The sequence below is a fragment of the Hippoglossus hippoglossus genome, chromosome 9, assembly GCF_009819705.1.
Source record: "Hippoglossus hippoglossus isolate fHipHip1 chromosome 9, fHipHip1.pri, whole genome shotgun sequence".
Taxonomy (NCBI): domain Eukaryota; kingdom Metazoa; phylum Chordata; class Actinopteri; order Pleuronectiformes; family Pleuronectidae; genus Hippoglossus; species Hippoglossus hippoglossus.
The window spans coordinates 6685421-6707156 of NC_047159.1; the positions used below are offsets into that span (position 1 = coordinate 6685421).

Consider the following 21736-nt stretch of genomic DNA (forward strand, 5'->3'; position numbering starts at 1 on the left):
GTAAAGAAAGGAAAAAACATTCGACAAATCAAGTGTAAGTTACAGCAGGATGCAAATATGAATTCCTGTTATGTGCATGTCTGGATGAAGCACTAATGTCTTTACTGGCACCACTGGGGGCGATATTTTGAACATTGTTGATTATCTTGCTGTGTGGTTGGTGCACAGGGACTCAAAACAAAACAATTTCAGGAGGTTGTTGGTGCAGAACCGAACCAAAACATCAAGATCCTGTTCCAGACGTCAGAAACGCTCATTCAAAACCATCTTGACATTTGTTATAATGGATATAGATCCAGCTAGGGTCAAGAGCCAGAGGTCTAGAGCACATGCTTATAGTTTTTGATGAAGTGCTTCTTACAATAAAACATGTCTGCAGTAAATGATACTTTATTTTTAGAATGAATCTCCCATGAGGTACATGAATAAAATGTTACACAGGACTTTGGTTGTGTTATCTATGTGTTTATTGATTCAGCCCCTTCGACCCTCCTTTGGTTTGTAAAAAAAAAAAGGTTTAACAGTCAAGTAGCTTTAAAGAGAACGAGTGAGAGTCACTGAAACAAGCTGTTTCACAAATATTGCAGAGTGATGTATCCTTGGCTGCTTTACTTCAATGGTCTCTACTGTACAACACGTTTACTTGAAATAACCAGTTACATCATATGAAGTGTCTCCTACATATATTATAAATAAAATCAATACGACAACAGGCTACACATGCACATTTTCTCTTTCACGTTCATTAAGAAAATAAAGACTTAAAACAATAGAAAGAAGGACGATTTATGGTAAAGCTGTAGTTGACGTGAATTAATGTAACCAGTAATATTTAAAAAGTGCCGTGCTAAAGCTATGAAATACACATCAACAAAAAGATGAGGATGCTAATATCAAAAAGTGCTTTTTAAAGGAATAATTCAACAGATTGAAAAGATGGTTCATGTCTTTCTGTTTTGTTAGGTGGTTGTTTGTTGATTAAGAAAGTTGAAATCTCTAGTTGTGGGTGAGAAGCGGCAACAAGACGACTGACTTCTTAAATTGTCCGATGAACGCGAACACTCAACAATTCGTAAACATGTGAATCACACATCACACACACACAATCATTTTACTCAGAAACATGTAAATAAAAATACTCCCTTAAACCTGGAACTATTCCTTTAAATACAGTATCTCGTATCAAACTAATTCTCATCACAGGCATTGGAGTATAGCTACAGCTGTAAATGTTCGGTCATTTGAGGATGTTTCAGACTTGATGTCTTATTCTGTAACTACTTATGAGATCTGGCAGTCGATTGGTTGCTCTCCCGGCTGTTTACTAATGGAGGACTGAAGAGCGGCGCAGTCACTGAAGTGGACGTGGACACTGTACTGATATGAGAACTAGAGCCTCCTGCCGTCGAAGCAGTGGCCGCTGGGTAAAAATGTACATCGACAGCGACCGTAGTGAGGCCCAAGGAGACGTGGTGGGACAGGAGCAGGGGAGGGTTGCCATGAGAGACACTGAGGCTGTGGTGGATCGGTGCCACACATCGCTCGGCACTCTGCAGGGTGACTGAGGAGCGCAGGCCCTCCTCACGTCTGCATGGTGGAGAGGGGGAAGGGGAACGGGAAGGTAAGGAGGACGGAGGAGGCAAGGCATCATGGCACAGGCCGAGGTCGTCTCCTCTGTTACTGGTCCAGTCCTCAGAGCTCTGCAGCTGGATGCTGGGCTGGGACAGACTGTAGCGCTTCTCTTCCTCCGGATCAATCTGAAACAGTGAGAAATGCACTTCTTACTATTAATTTCATTATTGTTTAACTATAAAAGCATGTTATCGAAATGACTGCTCCTGCAATTCAGCATTTCACCTCTAATGTTGGACACACAATGGAAAGTTGAAATAATAAACATGAATCAAACATATGCAACACAAACAAAATGCAGCAGATCAAGATGTAACATGTTTTTGTTAATCTGCACATTCTTTTTCCTGTTCATTACCCACAATGCAACTCAACTTCCAAAGAGGATGGTTAAAAAAGCAGCTCATGTGGTGTCGTAAGTCCACGCTTACATATTTTTTTCAGTTTCAAACTTTTAGTCTTCAGACTGCAGTGACATCGCATGAGGCAATTTACGTGGTTTTGCAGCTCAGTCAGTAGCAACCTTGTTTCATTTCAAACTTCCACTTTCTGTCTCTGCCACGGTTTAAATTATTGGACCAGTTAAAATCATATCATATACATATCAACAAAGTCTAAGATTAAAAAACCTTGAGAACCAAAAAATATTGCCTTTAGTTTTATATGTGAACATGTGCACATTTGGCCTCATACAGGCAAGTGAGCAGAAAATCGCATCGTTAGTCTCTAATTTATCTCTATTACTATTACTACTTCTCTTTTTTTCTAGATTTACAAGCCAAGATTGCTGTTTATATACCGTGTATAGTTTTGTTAAAACCATGTTAAAGTTGTAACCATAGTGACCAGCTGTTCGTGATTACTTTAAACTTTGAGTGATAACTTGGAAGTTCAGTCTGTTGTTATCAAACCTTTGTGTCGAGAATGGGTTCAGGATACGTCTCCACGGTGACTGAGTGGTTGTCCAGAGCGGCTTGCGTGTCCTCTTGAAGATCCTCAAACGTGGGCTCCATCTGCACCGTGACCAGGCTGGGTCCTGGAGGTCGGGCTCGGGTGTCTGACGTGTTGGGGCTCTGTTCGATCACTGCCACACAGTCGTCATCTTCAAAAGCTCTGTGCAGGACACACAAAGCTCTGGTTTAACGAGCCAACACGATCACATTGTAAGACCCTGTGTCCTACATTTAATGGCGTATTCACCTGTTTTCATATGTACGACCTGCAGCCCGACGTTCAGTGGTTCGTTCGGGTACTCCCACATTCCTCTGAGCTGTCAAGGGAATGTAATTTAGCTTTAAGCGAATAAAATCAGATATTTATTAGGTAGAATTTGTGGTTCCTGACCTTTGATGCAGGGAGCAGCTAAGAGTGTCTGACCTGCTCGGTTTATCGGTGCAGCTTCATTCTTCTGGACCACTGCATAGAAGGTTACAGTGATGAAGATGAAGGCCAAAGATACCCCCACTCCCACAACAATGGGGATGTCATGTTTCTCCACCAGGGGCAGCCATGAGGGAGACTGCTGCGTCACTCTGGAGTGTACAAAGCGAATAGAAGTAACATCACGTTGCTTTGCTTTGCTGTTTTCTACCTTCAAACACCCATCGTTCAACTTTTACTTGACCTACCTGGCGTCATTACTGGTCATGGGGGATTGAGAGGTGTTCCTCTTCAGCCACTCTGTAAGCTTGGTGTTGTTCACTGATTTAGTTGGGTCACCTTGCTGAGTAACATTAGGTCGTGCCTGATCGGACATGTTTAACTGAGGGACAATGGGAATCTCAGGGTTCAGAGGTGAAGGATCCGAGGTCTGACCATGAGGGTGAATGGTTGAGATTGAGGGATGTGGATGTTGTGTTGGAGATGGGTGATGTTGGGTTTGAGGAAGTGTAGAAATGGTTGGATATGGTTCAGTGGTTGAAGATTGAACCTGGTCTGTCTGAGGTGTGGTGATTGAAGAAGGTGGAGGTTGTGTGGAAAGCAGATGAGGTTCGGTTGTCAGCAGCTCAAGATGGAACTTGGGTAAAAAACGAAAGAATTGCAGAGGATGAGTGTGAGGTGTTTGTGAGGGGGCTGCTGAGGGCTGTGGATGAAGAAGGTGACTTGAGGTTTCCAGTTTGGTTTGAGATATCAGGGTTGTGGTTGGCCCCTGGTCGGATTGGTAAAATTGACTTTCTGTAACCATCCGATGAGACTGACTGTGAGATGATTGGATGACTGAACCTGAGCCAGTTTGGGTTGCAGGATTCGGTGCTGGAGTCTGCAGATAGGAATCAAACTTGAGGAAGCCCAGTGGTCCACTCACTGGAAGCTTTGACGGTGGTTGAGTCGGGGATGTTTCAGCGACAGGCTCTGTGGTTTGACTGGCTACAGACCCAGCATGGATCTTAGAGCCCGGAGAATCAGGTGATGTCAATAATTCGTCAATGACTTGATGAGGAAAGTTTGTACGTGATGATGCCAAATGGACTTGACTTTCAGTGAGTTGATACTGAAGCGTTGAACTCAAAACTTCTACTTTCTGGTGGCTTCTGGCGACTAACAATGACTGGTTGTGTGTTACTGGTGCATCAGTCACTGTTGGTGTGGGGTGGTCGACTGACTGAAAGTGGGGATGTGGAGGAGGTGTCAAAACGGGATGCTGCATCTGTGTGGCTAACAGCTGGGTTGGATTGGTTGTTGGCTGAATCAGGTGCTGTGGTGAAAGATGTGATCCCCGTGACATTGTTAGCTCGGCCACCGCTCCGCTTGAAAGTGGAGAAAATGTGGTCGCTGCATTTGTTGTAGTCTCACAGATCGACGAGGAGCCTGAAAAGTGAAAACAATCAAAACAATCCTGTAAAAAATGGAGACTATAATTACTACAGGCAGGGTTGAAGTCCAGCACCAGGCTGACTCAAGTCCTGATTTCTGGAAAATGGAAAGTGAAAAAGACTACAACTTTTTCTTTTAAATTTTAAAAGTTTTAAAAAATTTTAGTTTATCATAATCAGTCATATTGATAGCTAGTAAGTTATTTCAAACAAAAAGGTAACACTGTGTTATCTGACACAAAGTGGTTTTGTGAGGTTTGTTCAGGTCCAACATCTCCATCGGCCACATCACCCTCCCTGTTGTATCGAGGGACTGAGACAGTCTGGGTCACAAAGCTGATGTTCACCTTTGTTTGCTCATGGGGTTTGATTCAACATGTGTGATTATTTGTCTTTTGGTGATGTTGCTACCAGAGCACGTGATTTCTTTTGACGAATACTAACTTGTTACAATTTATAGAACGTCATAGAAATGATGGTTGAAGCTGTAAAAGTACATACATGTGGTTTCCTCATGCGGTGTCTCTTCTACATATGGATGACGTGTGGTCTGATGATGTTTAGTCAGAGAGTCACTGTGAACCGGCAGCTCTTTGTTCGTGGTGATGCTCTAGAAAACATAAAAACAAAGACTAGTTTCAGGAGAGGCAATGTTCAATACTAGATGAAATGAACTAATCCACAACACAAGTCATAATCAGGTATTAGGACACATATATCAGAACAGTTACACATTGACAAAGGGAAGTCACCAGAAATAAAACAAGCACAATCAAAAATTATTCACAGCTTCTGGACTGAGACCAACTATAAAACACTGTACATAGAGTCAACAGACCGATTTAAAAGCAAAACAATGCCACCCAGTGGTGGAAGACGTACTTAGATCCTTTATTAAAATAAAATATGGCCTTTAAGACAGATATATTAATATGTATGTTGTTATTAAGTTGTTATTACTTATGCATTAATGTGTAATAAGCAGGTCAACGCTGGTGGAGCTATTTTCTGCTACTTTATTGTTTTGAATGCACATAAAACTAAATGTCATGGAGTGGAAGTATAAAATAGCATAAAATGGGGAAAATTATTTCAAAGTACTAGTTGAGAAAATGTACTCAGTAACTTTCCACCACTGGTGTGAGCACACAAGCCACAGCAGAGACTTTCACAATGTGATTACTCACATCAGATAAAACCAGTGGTGTCTGTTGGCCTCTATCCGCTGGAGGATCTTCATCTTAGGACAGAGCACAGAGCACAGGAGAATACTGTGATACAACAGTGTTTGTGTAAATATGGTATTCATCATATGAATGAAGAGAATGTGTTTCAAAGTTTAAGATACAAATATTAAAAAAGTATTTTGTATTATCCTCTTTATATATAGTCTATGTTATTATCAAATTAGTTGGTATATAGCAGGATATTATATCGAAGTCAAAGAACCTGTGACAGTGAGGATGGTCCGTCTCTGTTGTCGTCCTGCTCGGTTCTCAGCGGCGCAGTAATATTCGCCTCCATCAGGCCACTGCACATTTGAAATATGCAGAGCTCCATCTTCTGCACAGCAGTAAAACATTCCAGATGTTACAGGGAGCAGGGGCGGACTTAGACTGAGGCCTAACTGCCACTCACCATCAATGTGTGTGTCCTCAGAGGGACTGATGGGCGACTGTGTCTCTGCTCGGCCTCTGGTCCACGTGTACGTGATGGGGAGAATCCCCACAGCCCTGCAGGGGAGGACCACGGACGTCCCGACCCTGCAGCTCAGCTGACCTGCAAAGTTCACAATGACGGGGCTCACTGGGAAGAGGAAGAGAAAAACTGAGTCATATTCTGCCTTTCAGCCAAAAAAGATCAGATGTTGTTACAACCTGTTGAAATGTGTTTTAGTGAACTAATTTGTCAGTGTTTCACTTTGTTCAGGGCTACTTTATTAAAATTGTCAAAACACTGCCTTATATAAACACATAGTATGAACCTTTATACTGATTCACACAATTTACTTTTGCATTAGAATGGCGACAGACTCCAAGTGTCCACTATAGGATTTTAAGAAAGTACTAAAACAAACACAATCTGATGTCAAAGGCCTTTTAAAATAGACCAAGTATTGTTTGACAGGTAAAGTGAAAAAGTGCAGCTCTTAAAATACTTGGCAGGCATCACAAATGTTCATTAGAAACCTGTTTACTCTGCACTCAGCAAGTTGAGGAGCTGATCATGAATTAAAGTTTATTCTCTCGTAGTATGTTGGTGTAAAAGTTACCAGCAACTCTCAGCGTTGCTGTGCTGCGGCTGTGGCCCAGTGGGTTTGAGGCCTCGCACACGTACACGCCCTCGTCGTAGCTCCGGACTGAGGGGATGTGGAGGGTGGCGTTTTTCAGTCTGCGTGAGAAAGACGTGAATGGTCGTACGCTGTGAGGCCATTGTTACACCACCTTGTGTGGTTCTGTTAGTATTATAAGTATTTTGTTAACTCACCCTAAAGCCACCTTGCCTCCCGTCTGCTTGGAGTGGCCTCTCTTGATCCAGCTGATGGTGGGTAACGGGTGACCTGACACCTGACACTCCAGCAGCACCCGGGCACCCATAGGCACCGTCAGCAGCTGGGGCCACAGTGTCACTGAGGGAGGGGCTGCCAGGACGAGAACACACAACTAAAACACTGTTGGTTCTGGTCACAGAGACGTTTACAGCGGCCCCCAGGAACCAACACTTACCCAGCACGGTTAGCGTGGCTCGCCTGGAGGTGAGGAATCTTTGCAGGTGGATGTTGGAGGCTCTACAGAAGTAACTCCCACTGTCAATCTCCTGAATACTGCAGAGAGAACAAAGTCAACAACACCACTCACACACACACATTGACAGCTCCCATGACATAATATTTTCCATCCACCTCCACGTGGATACTGACATGTTACAGCCCATCATTGATAGCACTGAAAAGGTATTTATGCATGCTTAGAGTCATGCACTTGACTTCATAGTGCAACACAAAAACTCACACTCATGCATTTACACACATGCATTACTAGATATACACATACTGTTTTAAGTACACACATATGCATAGAACGTACACACACACACACACCTGTGAAAGAAGAGGTCTCCACTTGGCAGCACAGCATCAGGAGCTGTGGGGGTGAGGAGCTGGTTGTTTTTGAACCAGGACACCTGAGCTGCAGGCCGGCTGTGTGGAGGTCTGCAGGTCACTGTGACGTTCTCCCCCCTCGTCACCGTCTGGTTCACAGGGTGCTGCTCAAAACCCCAGTCCATCTCTGGAAACACAGCGTGTGTGCTGCTTCAAGTACATTTGTGTTTCCAGTATTTGTGCTTTTTTTACAGTCTCTTGTTGCACTGTTCACATTAATGCAAGTTTTCGTCTATGATCCAGTTTCTGGTTCTTTACTGTTTACTTTCTTTTTTCACAAGAGACTTACATAACAAGTAACAAATTATGGAATAGTGTTATTATATAAATGTTACTATAAAATTATCATTACTATTAAATTATAGAATTACACATTTCAATAAAACCTGGACTATTCTAAATCATTTGTAGAAAGCTTTTGAAAATGAATTTTAACAAGTTAAACATATGGCTGAATTTAAAAATAATGTTTTGAATGGCTGATTTTAGATAGATGTGCAAGGCATCATCAGAAGAAGAAGCCAATAGTGTTAACATCGTGTTTATCCACTGAAAAATCTACCTAAACTTGACAAAGCCATGGATACAAAGAGCAATAGCCTGTTATAAGGTATTAAAGTAGAACAGGTAGTTAAATGTTGTCTGAGACAGAAACTACTGATTAAATTTGCCATTTAAACAAATGTATTAATGTTTTTTTCATGTTTAAAATGCTGCATTCCGCAGTTGCATCTATGTTTGATGTTGAACACAGTACCAGCAGGAAGAAGAAAGGCCGGTTGGGACTTGATCGTCTCTTTCTGGTTGGATGCTTCACAATGATATGAGCCCTCATCCTCCTGGGTCACATTCCTGAGCAATGAAATGATGACATCATTAGAATCAAAACAACTTCTTTGCGACTCTGCACAGGCAAAGTATGACAGCACCTAAAGGACAAAACATCAAAATTACAGTATTATGTCTTAACACGTGATATTTTGATCTATATGTTTGTTAATTTTAATTGAAATGTGGTGATATATTTATACATTTAAAAAACCTAAAGTCAACAGAGCTTTTGTTGTTGTTCAAGTCCAACTCAATACACCAACTCAGTGGATATGACCCATGATGACCCTTGTAACAAATCCACCGAACTTTGGTTAGAATTCTTCATATTTCCTCACTGAGTATTGGAGATGAACTTTGGTTTTTAATGACTTCTATGTCTTTTTAACTGATCTACAGTTCAAGTGAAAGGGATCAATTGGCAGAAATTGAAAATAAAATAATCCTAGTGATGTTTTCACTCGTGTGTTTCATCTAAACTGTATTAATTGTGTTTTTTTTACAGTCGTCCAAACTGGACAAACTAAACACCTTTTGAGTTTGGATGACAACTGATGATTACCACAGGTTCTCTTTCATGTTTGGAAGTGGAGGGTGAGGTGATGCCACTTCACCACTAGATGTCACTAAAGTCTACACACTGAACGTTTAAGGTTAAAAAGTTGCACAGTGCTGCTGCAGTAAAGAGGAAGGTTGGGCACATAAAGCCTGGCACCTAAAAGTATCTGTTTAACGATGCTGAGTTTCCATCAATGTTTGTAGTTTTACCGGTAATAATAATACAAACTGATTATTGAATGACAGATTTTAATTTTACTTCTCGGTTCATCGTTACACGTTGGCAAAACAAAGCATGAATATTCCTCTGGTCCCGTGCAGTGTTAGACCTGAATGTGAGCAGCTGTCCATTGTTGTGCAGGCTGAACGAGGCCGAGCAGTTTGTCAGGTGGCAGCCGTTTTTGAACCAGTGCACCATGGGAACAGGGAAGCCGTGAACAGCACAGTGCATGGAGATCTCGGTTCCCATGGCGACGGTGATGTTGTCAGGGCCCTGGACGATCTGCAGCCGTCTGGGAACCCCTGCAAGACAGACGGACACTCAGACGTAAGAGAAATTAACACCGCTGCAAAAAGGTCAATATATGAGAAAGAGTCAATGTGTAAAATTTCTCTTACCTTTTAATTTAGACTTTAACTTAAGAGAATAATAGAATTCGAATAATTAACTCTCAAAATAAACATAATGAGTGGCATTGGCTGCAACAATTAGTTAATAAATCAATCAGAAAATCAATTAGCAACTGTATGAATAATAATTTGGGTCACTTTTAATAATTTTATAATTATTTACTGTTTCTAGCTTCTGAAATGTGAGGATTTTATGCTTTTCTGGTTTTCGACTTGACAGTAAACTCAACATTTTTGAGTCTCTATGCATAATCTGTTTGAAAACAACATAATAACATGTGAACTCACCCTGCACAGTTAGTTTTGCTGCTTTGCTGTCGTTGCTGATGTTCAGTGAAGGATTGTGTGTGACACAAACGTACGTCCCATCATCCTCTAATGTTACGTTGTAAAGATGCAGCGTGCCGGAGGTTTTCTTCTGGTGACCACCACCATACTCACCCTGAACCAGAAAACACATGAAGTTCTGGTTTTCATCTTTGTTTTGCTCTGATTGAAACGGTTTAGACTGGTAATTGTTTGACTTATTGCTTTAAGGGAATTAGTCTGCGGGTGTTGTCCATCACTGCGTTTACCTGAATCTGTCTTCCTCTGTTGACCACCTTCCCGTCTTTGAGCCAGGTGACGCCGGCAGGAGGTGAACTTTCCCCGGACACACACCTGAAGAAAACAGCATCTCCTTCTCTGACTGTTTGGTTCTGGGGACTGAAGAAAACATCCTCCAAACCTGGAACACACAATAATGAGAAACGCACATTTATATTTGATATACAGCTTAGCAACAAATTCATCTGGTGGCTGGACTGAAAAAGACAGACTCACCCAGTTGGGATGAAACGGCCAGGCTGGACAGGACGAGGCAGCAGAGGTAGGACTTCATCTGTGGGAGCGTCCAGATGGAGACACACACATGCATCCTACTTCAGAGCTCCCTGAGAGGCCTGAGGAAACCACCATGCAGCCTCCTCCATGGTGTCGGCTGGGACAGGGTTCCCACGTGAAAGACACAGATTCAAGAGGAATTGTTCTTTACCATCTTTACCACATCTTATACCACAGCTCATTTGCATGGATTCACTTTTGATCAGTTTGCAGCAAATGTATTCCACAGATGAATTTATTCTCTCTCTCTCTCGCTCTCTTGCTCTTAATGCCCCCCCCCCCCTCCTCTTTTTTCTCCCTTTGCTTGATTCCTATTTTGGTTGTGAGTCCGTGGCACCGCAGCGAGCTCAGCTTTGTCCTCTTTAGTCCCTTGAATGGGCCCATCCACTTTATAGAGCTCGCACTGTGACCCTTCACTCAATGAAAGTGACATGAAAAGAGGCTGCGGAGCTTTGTACTGTGAAGATCAGTTATTGGTCGCTGCGAGGACAGCTCGCCGTCTGATCATATAGGCTTTCATGATCCTCACTGTGGCCATGTAGGGACTGATCCCTCGGTGTTTGAACGTGCCACAAATTCAGCTTATACACGTACAAGTAAATCAGAAGAAACACATAAGGGGATGAAAATAAATATGTATCGATGAATGTCAGAAGGCCCCTGTTTTTTTCAGTACAGCGTGTTTTCAGGCAAAAACTGTGCAATAAAAGCAACGGATGTTGAATTGTGAATATATTGACCGCATTTAAAAATGTGTATTTCATGTATTCATTTTCTCCAAAGATCTGATGTTTTGGTGGCCACTTTTTATTTTATTCCCACATTATATTATAATGTTTTATTTCATTTTATTCTATTTTTTATTATTATTATGGTTTCCACTCAATTACAGAAAATGGGCATAAAAACAAGTGGATGTTGGCACTCAACTTAAAGTTAAATCTTATCTTTTCATGGTCTTTAAGGCCAAGAGAGTTACAGTTTGTTGTTATATTACTTCAAACATATGAACAAGTAAAACAATGTATAAACAATATGATTTGCTTTTACCAACAATTCCCAAAATCATATTATCCGTACATGAGCACTCTTTTAATAAGTCACCAGACCCTATATCAGTATGCATGACAAAAAAATCACAACATCCAAAAGCAATAAAAAAACTTGATCTGCTACATTAGTACATTAGTCATCACTGTTGAGCTGCATCAGTGAATTGCTTGATTGGTCCAGTAGAGCTAATGGCTGGTTACACTGTCATAATGGTGAGAGCCTGTGGGTGTATTTGTTTGACTCACACCAGATGATTTACACTGTTTAGCATGTCATTAGTATGTTTTTATCAGCGCCTCTCATCCTGATCAGGTACATTACTCTGCACCATGCGGAACTTTGCATGTGACAAACTTCATGTTACGGTACGATATCCCTCAACATGTTGAAAAGCTAAATGCAAGTTCTGCTCTTCTTCTCCAGAAGATATTTATATTATTATTTGTTGATGACTTAAGCTTGAATTTGAATTACACAACACTTGTTTTCCTTTTAGGCAAATCAAGCAATATATGGAAACAATAGAATTTCTATTCGGTTGCAGTTTCTCTTTCTGTCCTCGTCGTCCTGATGAACGTCCACACGACGACTACAACCTCAAGCACTCAACCAAAAAATGTATTTAGCACATTCAACTAAAATGTATGGGATGTAGTAAAATGCTAATTCAGTTTGGATTCAGTTTCTTTTCAGTGGAGGCTGCACGGTGTGAGTAGATGAGGGCTGAATTTGCATACGATTGAAAATGTAAAATATCAGCAGCTACAAAGAACAGAACACGCTGCACCTAAAAAAGATGATAAAAATACAAAGCACATGCATGTTTCCTAACACACAAGACGAAGCCTTCATACCAATTTCATTAAAAGATCCCTGAGGCTGTTTGATACTTACTCTGCTCCACTCTGGTTTGTTTCTGTGCCGATCGTCCTCAGTCACTTTCAGCCTGTGTCTTCTGAACAGATCGTTTATTCTCCTGATGCATCCCAGAGTCTCCAGCTGCAGGAGAACAGAGAACAACAGGCAACAGTCGCTTGCATGCACTGGACACCCACCTCCTCCACACACACACACACACACACACACTCACACACACACACACACACTGTGCATCTCTTTCAAAGCCAACAGCTGTAATGAAGCACAAAATGCTTAATTGTGTAGCTGTTATTTAGACAAACAGGCAAACATGAGATACAGAAACTACACACAAACAGTTGTTAGAACATGTGTTAGAAAAGGGGGTTAGGGTTAGAATTTTATGAAGTTAAAATAAATAAATATAATGTATTTTTGTTTACTGTGTTTTGTTACTTTTGCGGTAAATACATTACTCTCAAAATACTACTAAATACTATTACCTACTGTTGGAGTGTGGACCAGATAGGAAAAAATAGTAATCTCCCCTTTACACAATATTATAATATGATGTTGATAAGATACGTATTATAAACATTCTATCTATTTTAAATTGTTATATGATTATTTAATGATACTGAGTGAATACAAATACCTGTGTTAGCCTACAGGCACTTTTATTATACTTTTATTCCACTGGGGTGTGACTACATCTGCACGTAGGCAGAGTAATGATTTCAGCTCAATACATCATTTAACACTAACTGTGTTGTTAAGCGCAAATAATTATCCACAATTGAATATCATAGATTGTTCAGGTATTAGGTCATAAACCAAAGTATCAGGCCAATTATGGCACCCGAGGCAAAGTTTAGGGATCATCAAAATTCTTAAAGACACGTACTGAGGTAACCGTCAATGTCTGTTCCACATTTTATGACGATTCACCGAGTCGTCATGGAGACAATCTAGATTATATCAAGCTCATTGTGCTACTGGGGGAAAGATGAAGGTGTCACCAAGTTCACATGATTCATCACCTGGATTCCTCTGATCCACAGAGGAGGGCCGACTTCGTCACTCACAGAGCCGGATAAAAAACCACCTGTGTCAGCTTTCAGATATACACTAATATTCCTTGGCACTGACCTGCCTGCTTGTCAAGGTGAAGGGAAAAATGCTACCACACCCAGGAAATTCCAGCAGGTCCTTTATTTGAGCTCTAAGTGAAATATCACTGACCAACCATCTGCCTGTGTGTTGACTCGGTTTCCATAGTCACCCACAAAAGCTGGCGGGCCCACCTCGGTGCCACCGAAACTACCCGAGCTCACCACACCCACAGAAATGTATTTTCATCCCAGGAATGAACGTATGAGTTTTTATTATTGTTTTATTTGTGTTTAAATAGCCATCTCTGCCACGGTGATTGCTCTCTCACACACACACACACACACACACACACACACACACACACACACACACACACACACACACACACACACACACGCACACACACACACACACACACACACACACACACACACACACACACACACACACACACAGGAGAGTAAATGTTTAGCTTGGCTTGAATCACCTGTGTTTGTCGGCTGTGTTGCCCACCTGGCCTCACCTTTCCCTCATAATGACGCAACAGCACACAAACACACACGCACAAGCACAGTGAAACTTTCTTTTATGAATGTAACTGGAAACTGCTACTTACTGGCAGCAGGTGAGTCAGAGTCTTGCACATCGCAGATATAAGATTATAAGGTATTGATACAGACCTAAAGGAAAGTGTTATGCTTTTAAAAGAGATGTTTTTATAAATACACTCAGGAATCAGCGGGAAACACCTTCCCTGGATCAAGTTTGTCCCAAAATGTCTACATTAAAAGAAAGTTCTTACATGATCATCTCTTACAAAGTAGTTGTGCTATAAAGAAATCGCTTCACCCTCAGTATGGACGGGGGAAATGTCCAAATCAATAACATTATTAGAATAATACAAATCAGAAACCATCCTCCTGAGGTGACTGATGCCTGCTACAAACAGGATATAAGCAACAGTAATCCACAGAGGAGCAAATGTCCATCTTGTAAGCAGCTCCTGAAGGATATCACCTCATCAAACCCTCCATCCAGAGGCTCCTCGTGAAGTGTCTCTACGCTCCATTCCTCATCCCCACCACCAGTATCTTGGCTCCTGGGTTAAAGGTCCAGTGTGTAAGAAGTAGGTGAAAGGGATCTATTGGCAGAAACTGAAAGTAAAATAATCCTACTTATGTTTTCACTAGTGTGTTTCATCTAAATCGTACAAATTGTTGTTTTCCTTACCCTAGAACGAGCCCTTTGTAATTAAATACTTTATATTTACATCGGGAGCGGGTCCTCTTTACGGAGGCTGCCTTTTTTTTTTTTACAGTAGCCCAGACTGGACAAACTAAACACCTTTTGAGTTTTTATGACAACTGAAGCTACAGGTTCTCCTTCATGTTTGGAAGGGGAGGGTGAGGTGAGGGGTATTCAGCTGCAACAAACAACCTCACCACTAGATGTCACTAAATTCTACACACTGAACCTTTAAGTCAACATGAAGAACTTAATTCATCAGACCACTTCCATGGTGTTTTACTTCCTCAGCTTCAGTCTCTTTCTACTGTCCATCCATCCACTATCCTTTTATTGATAATATAGTGTATTGTAGAGCTGTAGCGACAAAACAACCATGTCAGTCAATTTAAAGACTCCAATTAACCCCAGTCTGCATGTCTTTGCATTGTGGGAGGAGAAAACCCACTTAGGGAGAACATGTAAACTCCATACACCCGGGATTCGTAGCGAGAACCCTCTTGCAATGAGGCAACAGTGCTAAACATGTACTGCACCACTGTTCCACAGTGTAATAAATCTAAGTGCATTCTGAATTACGCATGCATGTGTCTCTATAAGTCACATGATTGAATTGAAATCATTCTAGTATCATCTCAAGATTGCTGTGTTTGTGAGTCTGGTTAAAACCTGTGGACAACATCCATCTGTGTTTTCTCCTCTAAACAAGTTGTTTTATATTCAAACCCTGAAGTGGAACAAACTCATTTCACTAATGAGACTTTCCAGTCTCTCAGGCCTTTGTGTTGCTTCCATGATCAGTGAATTCCTCTGTGATGTCAGAGAGTTTTTCTCTCAGGGTTATTCTCGTCTGCTGAATCTGTGTTTGGCTAAAAGGTCGAGGTGTTAGTGCGAGCAGGCCGCTGTGGTATGGGATGCGACCAGAGATGGGAATGTAAACTCAACAGTCATATGAATAAAATGAGACTTTGATATAACACTGACACACTTTATTGGCAATGTAATTCCATCCCTTTTCCAGACTGAGATGAAGAGCGTTTCTCTGACCTAAAACAACAGCGGTGCAATAAATAAAACCAAACCTACAGATCATCAAAAGGCTGAATGCTCAGCATCCGCACATAATACACATCATGACAATGATCCGACACACAAACACTCATACAGTCATCAGCAATAAATAATCACACTAAATAAATTACATTCTAACAGGTATTTAACAGTGTTTGTTTCTGTTAGGCGGCATCTAATGAAGCAGTGGATCGATTCTACTTCTTCTTCAGATCCTCAGACTCCTGTGGCCTCTTTCATCCGGCAGCCGGCTGAGACACAGAGAGGGCAAAGGTCAGTAAGTACACAAACAAACAACAAGCATTTCAAATTTTAAATGTTAACTTTTACAATGGCTTAAAGTAATGCACTGAAATTAAGCATTGAAAGTAAAAATCATTAAATAATGAATCCAGGTAAAGTTTCTCATATGTGTCAATAGATGATCTTGAAATGTAAATGTTATGTTTTAAACTATTGTAGGTTTTATGTTTGTGACAGTTTAAGACAGTGGCACTTTTTAATGGATTATTCCAGTGTATCACATCATGTTATGCATTACATATTGTACTTGACCATTATAACTATCAATGATAATAACATGGTACTCATCAAGTTACTGTCTTGGATTAGAATTAATCGAATTAGAATTAGAAGAGTACGGTCAGATGATTAAACAAATCTTAAATCTCAAATTCATTTGGGAGAAAATAACAAGGGAAAAATTATCACTCACTGTTGGTGAATTCATTTGTCACAGTTTAAAAACTAATTGTATTAATGTATCAACTTTCGCAGTTTCCGATTTAGCTTTAATGCCAAATAAAATTTTTAATCATCTTTCTACCATGACACAGCCCATATATCTAATCCAGTGAGAAAAGTTTCATCATTACAACCATTCAAAAAAAAGTAATTATCTGAAATGTTTAAAAACCTGCAAACTGTTACACTGTCATTCTGACTGTGTCTTATGTGTGAGTCAGACTTGCTCCTCTCAGAGTTGACATGCAGACGAGGAGAATGCTGCACGGCCACATTGTTTGTCTCAAGGCTGAAATTTCTTAGTGTGTCTAAACACGTGAAGTCTGCGTGTGTGAGTTGCTCAGTGAGATCTGACCACATGTAAGTGGCGTAATCAGGAGCTTGCCACAAAGTCCTCCCGTGTACAGTCAGTGTGTCAGTGCTGTAATTGTTTGGATGCACGGGTGAATGTGTTGGATCAATCTTTTTTTCTTTACGCTGGTATGAAGCCCCGAGACGGGACAGGCCGAGACACCCCCCGGCTAATCCTCATTAATTCCTGTTGTGGTGACTTCTCTTTGCATGATGCAACTTGCTGTGTTCACAAACAACAGGCGTGCGTCTTCTGTCACTCTCTGAGCCCACTCTTTCCTGTTTGGCTTAAGGATGACATGAGCAGAGGCAGGACACCTCCCTCAGGACTCAGGCAAGAGGAAGTGCATCACCAAACTAGGGCTTGCCTTGGGATGACTCTTGACGTCTGACACTAAACTGAAATGTGCATTCGATGGCTACACCAAAGATGGCATGCGTAGAAAATAAGGCTTTTGGCCAGGTTAACCACTGGGGTCCCTGGAACAAACTATGTAGTTGGTTTCCCAATGCCCTCCACAATAGATGGCAGGAACCCAGTTCAGTCAGACAACTCACGTTCAAACGTTTATTGCAGCAGTAGAACAGGTTTAGTGTTTGGCGTCTAGTCTCCAACTTAATCACTCCCCCATATGATTACACAGGAATGATGGGAGTGATGAGCAAATACTTGTAACCCCCCCGTCGGAGCCTACAGGTAGATGCTGGTGTGGTGGAGGAGCTGAAGCAACTGGCAGCAATACTGCAGCAGCAGTGCGAGCAAAGGGGTCACATGATTGGACCAGCGCAGCTCGAGTTGGCTGCCTGAACTAGCTCGCAGGCGTCGCTCCATTAGTTACCAGAGTGATCGAATGGTCGATTGAAAGAAATCCAGTTGCTTAATGATTACTAAGCTAAGATTGTAGCGTCGCTAGTATTGAGATGTTAATTAATGATTTTTCAACGCAATTTCTGGAAAAGAAAAATTGAAAAACATCAATGATGTGACATTTACCTCATGGTGACCCTGCGCCCTCACACCATCACGTCAGCGAGAGGTTTCTGTAACTTCTCCTGCTCCGCCCCAGTTCCCAGGAAGGACGCCAGGTAGGTTTTATGTGACCTGTAACTGCAAAACACAATCAACATGAGTATAACAGCGTTGTGACTGTCAGATGATCACAGTAAAAGTTATTGAAAGGCACAGAGACATCGTCAGAAATACAAGTCTTTGTTGTGTTTTGGCAACAATGTCTAGAAATGAAAGCCCATAAAATGTATGAACTATTAAAATTAACCCGTTTTCAGTTTCCATTTTAATCAGCTACTAAAGTGGACGAAGTTGCACAGTCATAAATTCAAGCCTTCTTTCTCTCTACCTCCTCACTTCAGTATCAATGACTCACTCACTGGGTGCCTTTCATATTTGATCTCTCTTGGACTATTGACTTTGTCCCACATTCAAACAATATCTGTGATGTGGTTACACATTGATAAGGAACTTTCGATTAGACGGAAAATGAGTTGTCACACTGTTTTAAGTAATAGATAAGTGGTTAAAGTCAGGTGTGAGTGAAATATGCATTCATCCAATGTGTAACAACATTTCCAGTGAAATGACAGATTTCCCAGGTATTGCTTCATGTTGCGTAACAATGACATTGTTTCATATTGCCAGAAAACAGCACTTGGCTAAGAAGCCTATTCGAGAGAAAACACGTTTCAGGCACTCGCTTCAATTTCCGGACGTGGACTCTACTTCCATTTTTATTTGACAGTCAATGACTCAGATGTTGCAAGAGGACATTTTTTTGGCCCATGGTAAAACCATATGGCAAAGATTGGTGGTAGATAACAGCTGTCAAAACACATTCCTGCAGAGACACGGCCCCAATTTGCATTGTCGGGGGAAAGGTGAGGAGTGACGAGTCCTGATAAGAATCATTATCTGGCTATTAAATGGCCTTTATGAGGATATGAGACAGAGGTCTACTGCCTGAATGAGATATGAACAGTGTAGGCGTGTTAGGGTGTGTTAGTGTGTGCCCTCTGATGTGTCAGTGCGTCCAGATGCCAAGTGTTGGCATCTGGGCAGGATGTGTGGATTGTAGTGTGTGTTTGGATTCGTCAGGTTGTGGATGTTTGCACAGGTTCCCTAAACTTCAATAATCTGCACTGTAACAGTTTTTAAGGGTTAAAATAGACAAAGGGCACTTTTGGTCTTTTTGTTTAAACATCCCTACATTTAATAGCCAGAGTTTCTTGTTATGTTCTCATTATCTCATTAATAAATTATGTCATAAATAAAGACCCCTAAAGGTGGGTGTAAAGTCAATTGTTCTTGTAAAAGACAAATAAAGTAGTAAAATAAAACATATGATTAATTCCTCGCTTTATTTATTATCTCAATTTTATTGGTCTATTGGGAAATTCCTAAAGCTTGAGCAGGGTTTAACTTGCAGTTGAGGTACACACGAAGCCGCCACCATTATCTTTTCCCTTGTCAGTCACCAGTTTCATTACAATATCTCTCACTGGCTTCCCGCCCTCAAACATTACTCATCCCTCTGGAAACACTGCAGCCAAGTGAAGGAGGCCAGGTCCCAGCAGGACCAGAGCCTTCAGAGCTGCTTTATGCACTTTTATTCAGGCTTCAGTAAGAGAAACATTCAAAGGCTGCAAGTAATTCAGAATCCTGCTGCCACATGACACCAATCCATGCTGCTCTCCACTGGCTATACCTGTGATTTTAAGATTTTACTGGTTGTTTTTAAGGTTTTGAATGGTCAGGATCCAGTCTATATTTGTGAGTTCTTAACCCCCCCATCAGTTCAAAAATCTCAACTGGTCACATGAGGTCCTTGACCGGGCCTTCGCTGTCCGGGCTCCTCAAGTCTGGAACGAAGTATCTTCTTTAAAATCTCTTCTTAAGACTCATTTTTAATGGCCTATCTTTCCAATGTTGGGATTTGTTTTTTAACAATTTCATATTATTTTATATTGTTATAATTTGTGAATCTTGCATCTTTTGTTTTTGTAAACCACTTTGTGTCTTTGGTTTTGAAAGGTGCTGGATAAATACAGTTATTATATACTCACTGAGCACAGGTCATGAGCAGGATGGCGGTGCAGCTGATGACTGACAGCACCACAGCGATGATCACCAAGACCGTCTGCACCAACTCGGTGTTGCTGCTCCCATCGGACTTGGTTCTAGAGGTCTCCAGAGTTTGGATCCCACAGCGATTGCCGTCATAACCCTTCATACATCTGCAGAGCGAGACAAGAAATAGATAAACCAAGAGGGTTATTTGGCTAATAATGAAGAAAAGGGCTAATGCAGCAATAGAGGAGGCACTAGAGATTGAAAGTGTCATTTGTTTGGATGAAGGACACAAGTGAACGGCTGCTGTACTCACATGCACACTGGCTCCCGCAGTTCCTCGTGGTGTTTGCAGTAACCGTGAATACAGTAGCCCAGGTGGGAGGAGGAGCAGGGATCCTCTGTGGTGCTGACGGTCGATGTGAGGCCGATGGTGATGTGCGCGCTCTCGGGGTTGAATGAAGTCGTGGATTTGCGCCCTTGCTTCTTCTTCTTTACTTTGCTGTTGCCTTTGCCCTTCTTCTTCGTCCTCTCATCTTTACTGGGAGGTAACTCTGTAGATTTCAAGTTTGTGACATCAACGTTAGGTACTGACTGAGTTTAAACATCACAGATTTAAATGGTTTACAATTTAGGTACGGCAATAAGAGAGAACTATGACGTCTCAAAAAAAAAGGGGAGCCTGAGTGAGTGTTTTCTTGGAAAATTAAAGAAAGAGCGGTTTTATTTATGATCTTTTACAAGTCAACATTCTTACTTGGCCGTTTCTACTTATGTCCAAGCAAAGTAATGAATGTATTTCAATTGAAGATGTTTATGTAAGTCAAGAAAATCTTGAGTATATCATTGACTTTTATTCCAATCTATTTAAAAACTATTTATGGATGGAAGACATCTTTTATTTTGCTCTTTTCAAAATGTCCTGACACCTTTTTTATTCAACTTAAGATGGCATCGATTTCTTCACTTCTCTGTTGCATTCAGAATAAAGTATATTTACTGATCACAAATGTAATTATTTGATTATCTCAGCTTCAACCAGAGTTCCCCGGCATGAGGACGGTCTTACCAGAAGGTTTGCTCCCCCCTGAATGATCATCGTCATCTTCGGCCTGCAAATTCTGGAGGCCCTCTCCGGAACCTGGACCCTGAGTCACTCCGATTAATTCACTGGAGTGTGTGGTCTCAGATCCCTGAAGTCTGCAGACGACTGTAAATTCAACAGAACACGCAGAACGAGTGAGATAACATCAAGCATGCACAGAGATATGAGGGGGGTAAGCAGTAAGGAGCAGTCGGGGTCAAAGTTCACAACATGAGATGAAATGCAACAGAGTTTTTATCTACATTCAAGTGTTTGGGAGGATGAAGACAATTCTTTCAAAGTTAGAAACCAAACTCAGATCGGACGCACACTTTGAAATTGTCAGCCGGATTGGAGCTTGTGAATGAGATACTTGCTGCTTTTGAACTAAAACCAGTACAACCAGTCCACAACCAGAGCGGCAGTGTAACCGAACGCATCATCCTAACCACACGAGAACAATGTTGAATATCAGTCAAACCCTATGGTGAAGTATTTCAAACATGTTGACCTTTCACTGCGTCTGGTGCTGTGGTGCGGTGGTAGTGATTCGCTCCCAAATTCTTCTCTTTGAAACAAATAATATCTCCCTCCTGCCCGACACGTCCTCACTTGCAGAGACATTTCTT

At 41.4% G+C, this 21736-nt stretch overlaps 2 protein-coding genes across 4 annotated transcripts; both read right to left on the bottom strand.

Annotated features, from left to right (window-relative positions):
• Positions 1–947: 947 nt before the first annotated feature.
• On the bottom strand, positions 948–13584 carry LOC117768142 (hemicentin-2). Of its 3 annotated transcripts, XM_034596267.1 has the most exons (20): positions 13567–13584; positions 12454–12558; positions 10447–10603; positions 10200–10351; positions 9913–10066; positions 9324–9516; positions 8363–8457; positions 7546–7732; positions 7172–7269; positions 6933–7086; positions 6718–6836; positions 6084–6251; positions 5895–6008; positions 5633–5685; positions 4947–5055; positions 3261–4440; positions 2977–3164; positions 2833–2902; positions 2544–2745; positions 948–1757 (listed from the first exon to the last, which is right to left on the bottom strand). In XM_034596267.1, exons 3-20 carry the CDS (start codon positions 10538–10540, stop codon positions 1278–1280), a joined length of 3810 nt encoding a protein of 1269 aa, XP_034452158.1. In that variant the 5' UTR covers positions 10541–10603; positions 12454–12558; positions 13567–13584; the 3' UTR covers positions 948–1277. The 3 variants fall into 3 exon arrangements, with proteins under 3 accessions (XP_034452158.1, XP_034452159.1, XP_034452160.1); XM_034596268.1 differs by lacking the exon at positions 13567–13584 and having other exon boundaries at positions 3010–3164; XM_034596269.1 differs by lacking the exons at positions 10200–10351; positions 10447–10603; positions 12454–12558; positions 13567–13584 and having other exon boundaries at positions 9324–9515; positions 9913–10034.
• A 2171-nt stretch (positions 13585–15755) lies between these two features.
• areg (amphiregulin) lies at positions 15756–21078 on the bottom strand. Its single transcript, XM_034595460.1, has 5 exons — positions 21063–21078; positions 20340–20577; positions 20020–20190; positions 17936–18049; positions 15756–16097 (listed from the first exon to the last, which is right to left on the bottom strand). Exons 1-4 carry the CDS (start codon positions 21076–21078, stop codon positions 17956–17958), a joined length of 519 nt encoding a protein of 172 aa, XP_034451351.1. The 3' UTR covers positions 15756–16097; positions 17936–17955.
• Positions 21079–21736: the final 658 nt, after the last annotated feature.

What these genes read in the sequence shown, in the direction of transcription:
- LOC117768142 (XM_034596267.1), bottom strand. Translation starts at nt 10,540, where the DNA reads ATGCATGTGTGTGTCTCCATCTGGACGCTCCCACAGATGAAGTCCTAC. An exon ending in GGCCGTTTCATCCCAACTGG is followed by an intron (nt 10,352 to 10,446) that starts GTGAGTCTGTCT and finishes TGTGTGTTCCAG; the next exon opens with GTTTGGAGGATGTTTTCTTC. An exon ending in GGACAGCTGCTCACATTCAG is followed by an intron (nt 8,458 to 9,323) that starts GTCTAACACTGC and finishes TTCATTGCTCAG; the next exon opens with GAATGTGACCCAGGAGGATG.
- areg (XM_034595460.1), bottom strand. An exon ending in CTGCGGGAGCCAGTGTGCAT is followed by an intron (nt 20,191 to 20,339) that starts GTGAGTACAGCA and finishes CTCGCTCTGCAG; the next exon opens with ATGTATGAAGGGTTATGACG. An exon ending in CTGCTCATGACCTGTGCTCA is followed by an intron (nt 18,050 to 20,019) that starts GTGAGTATATAA and finishes TGTGTTTTGCAG; the next exon opens with TTACAGGTCACATAAAACCT.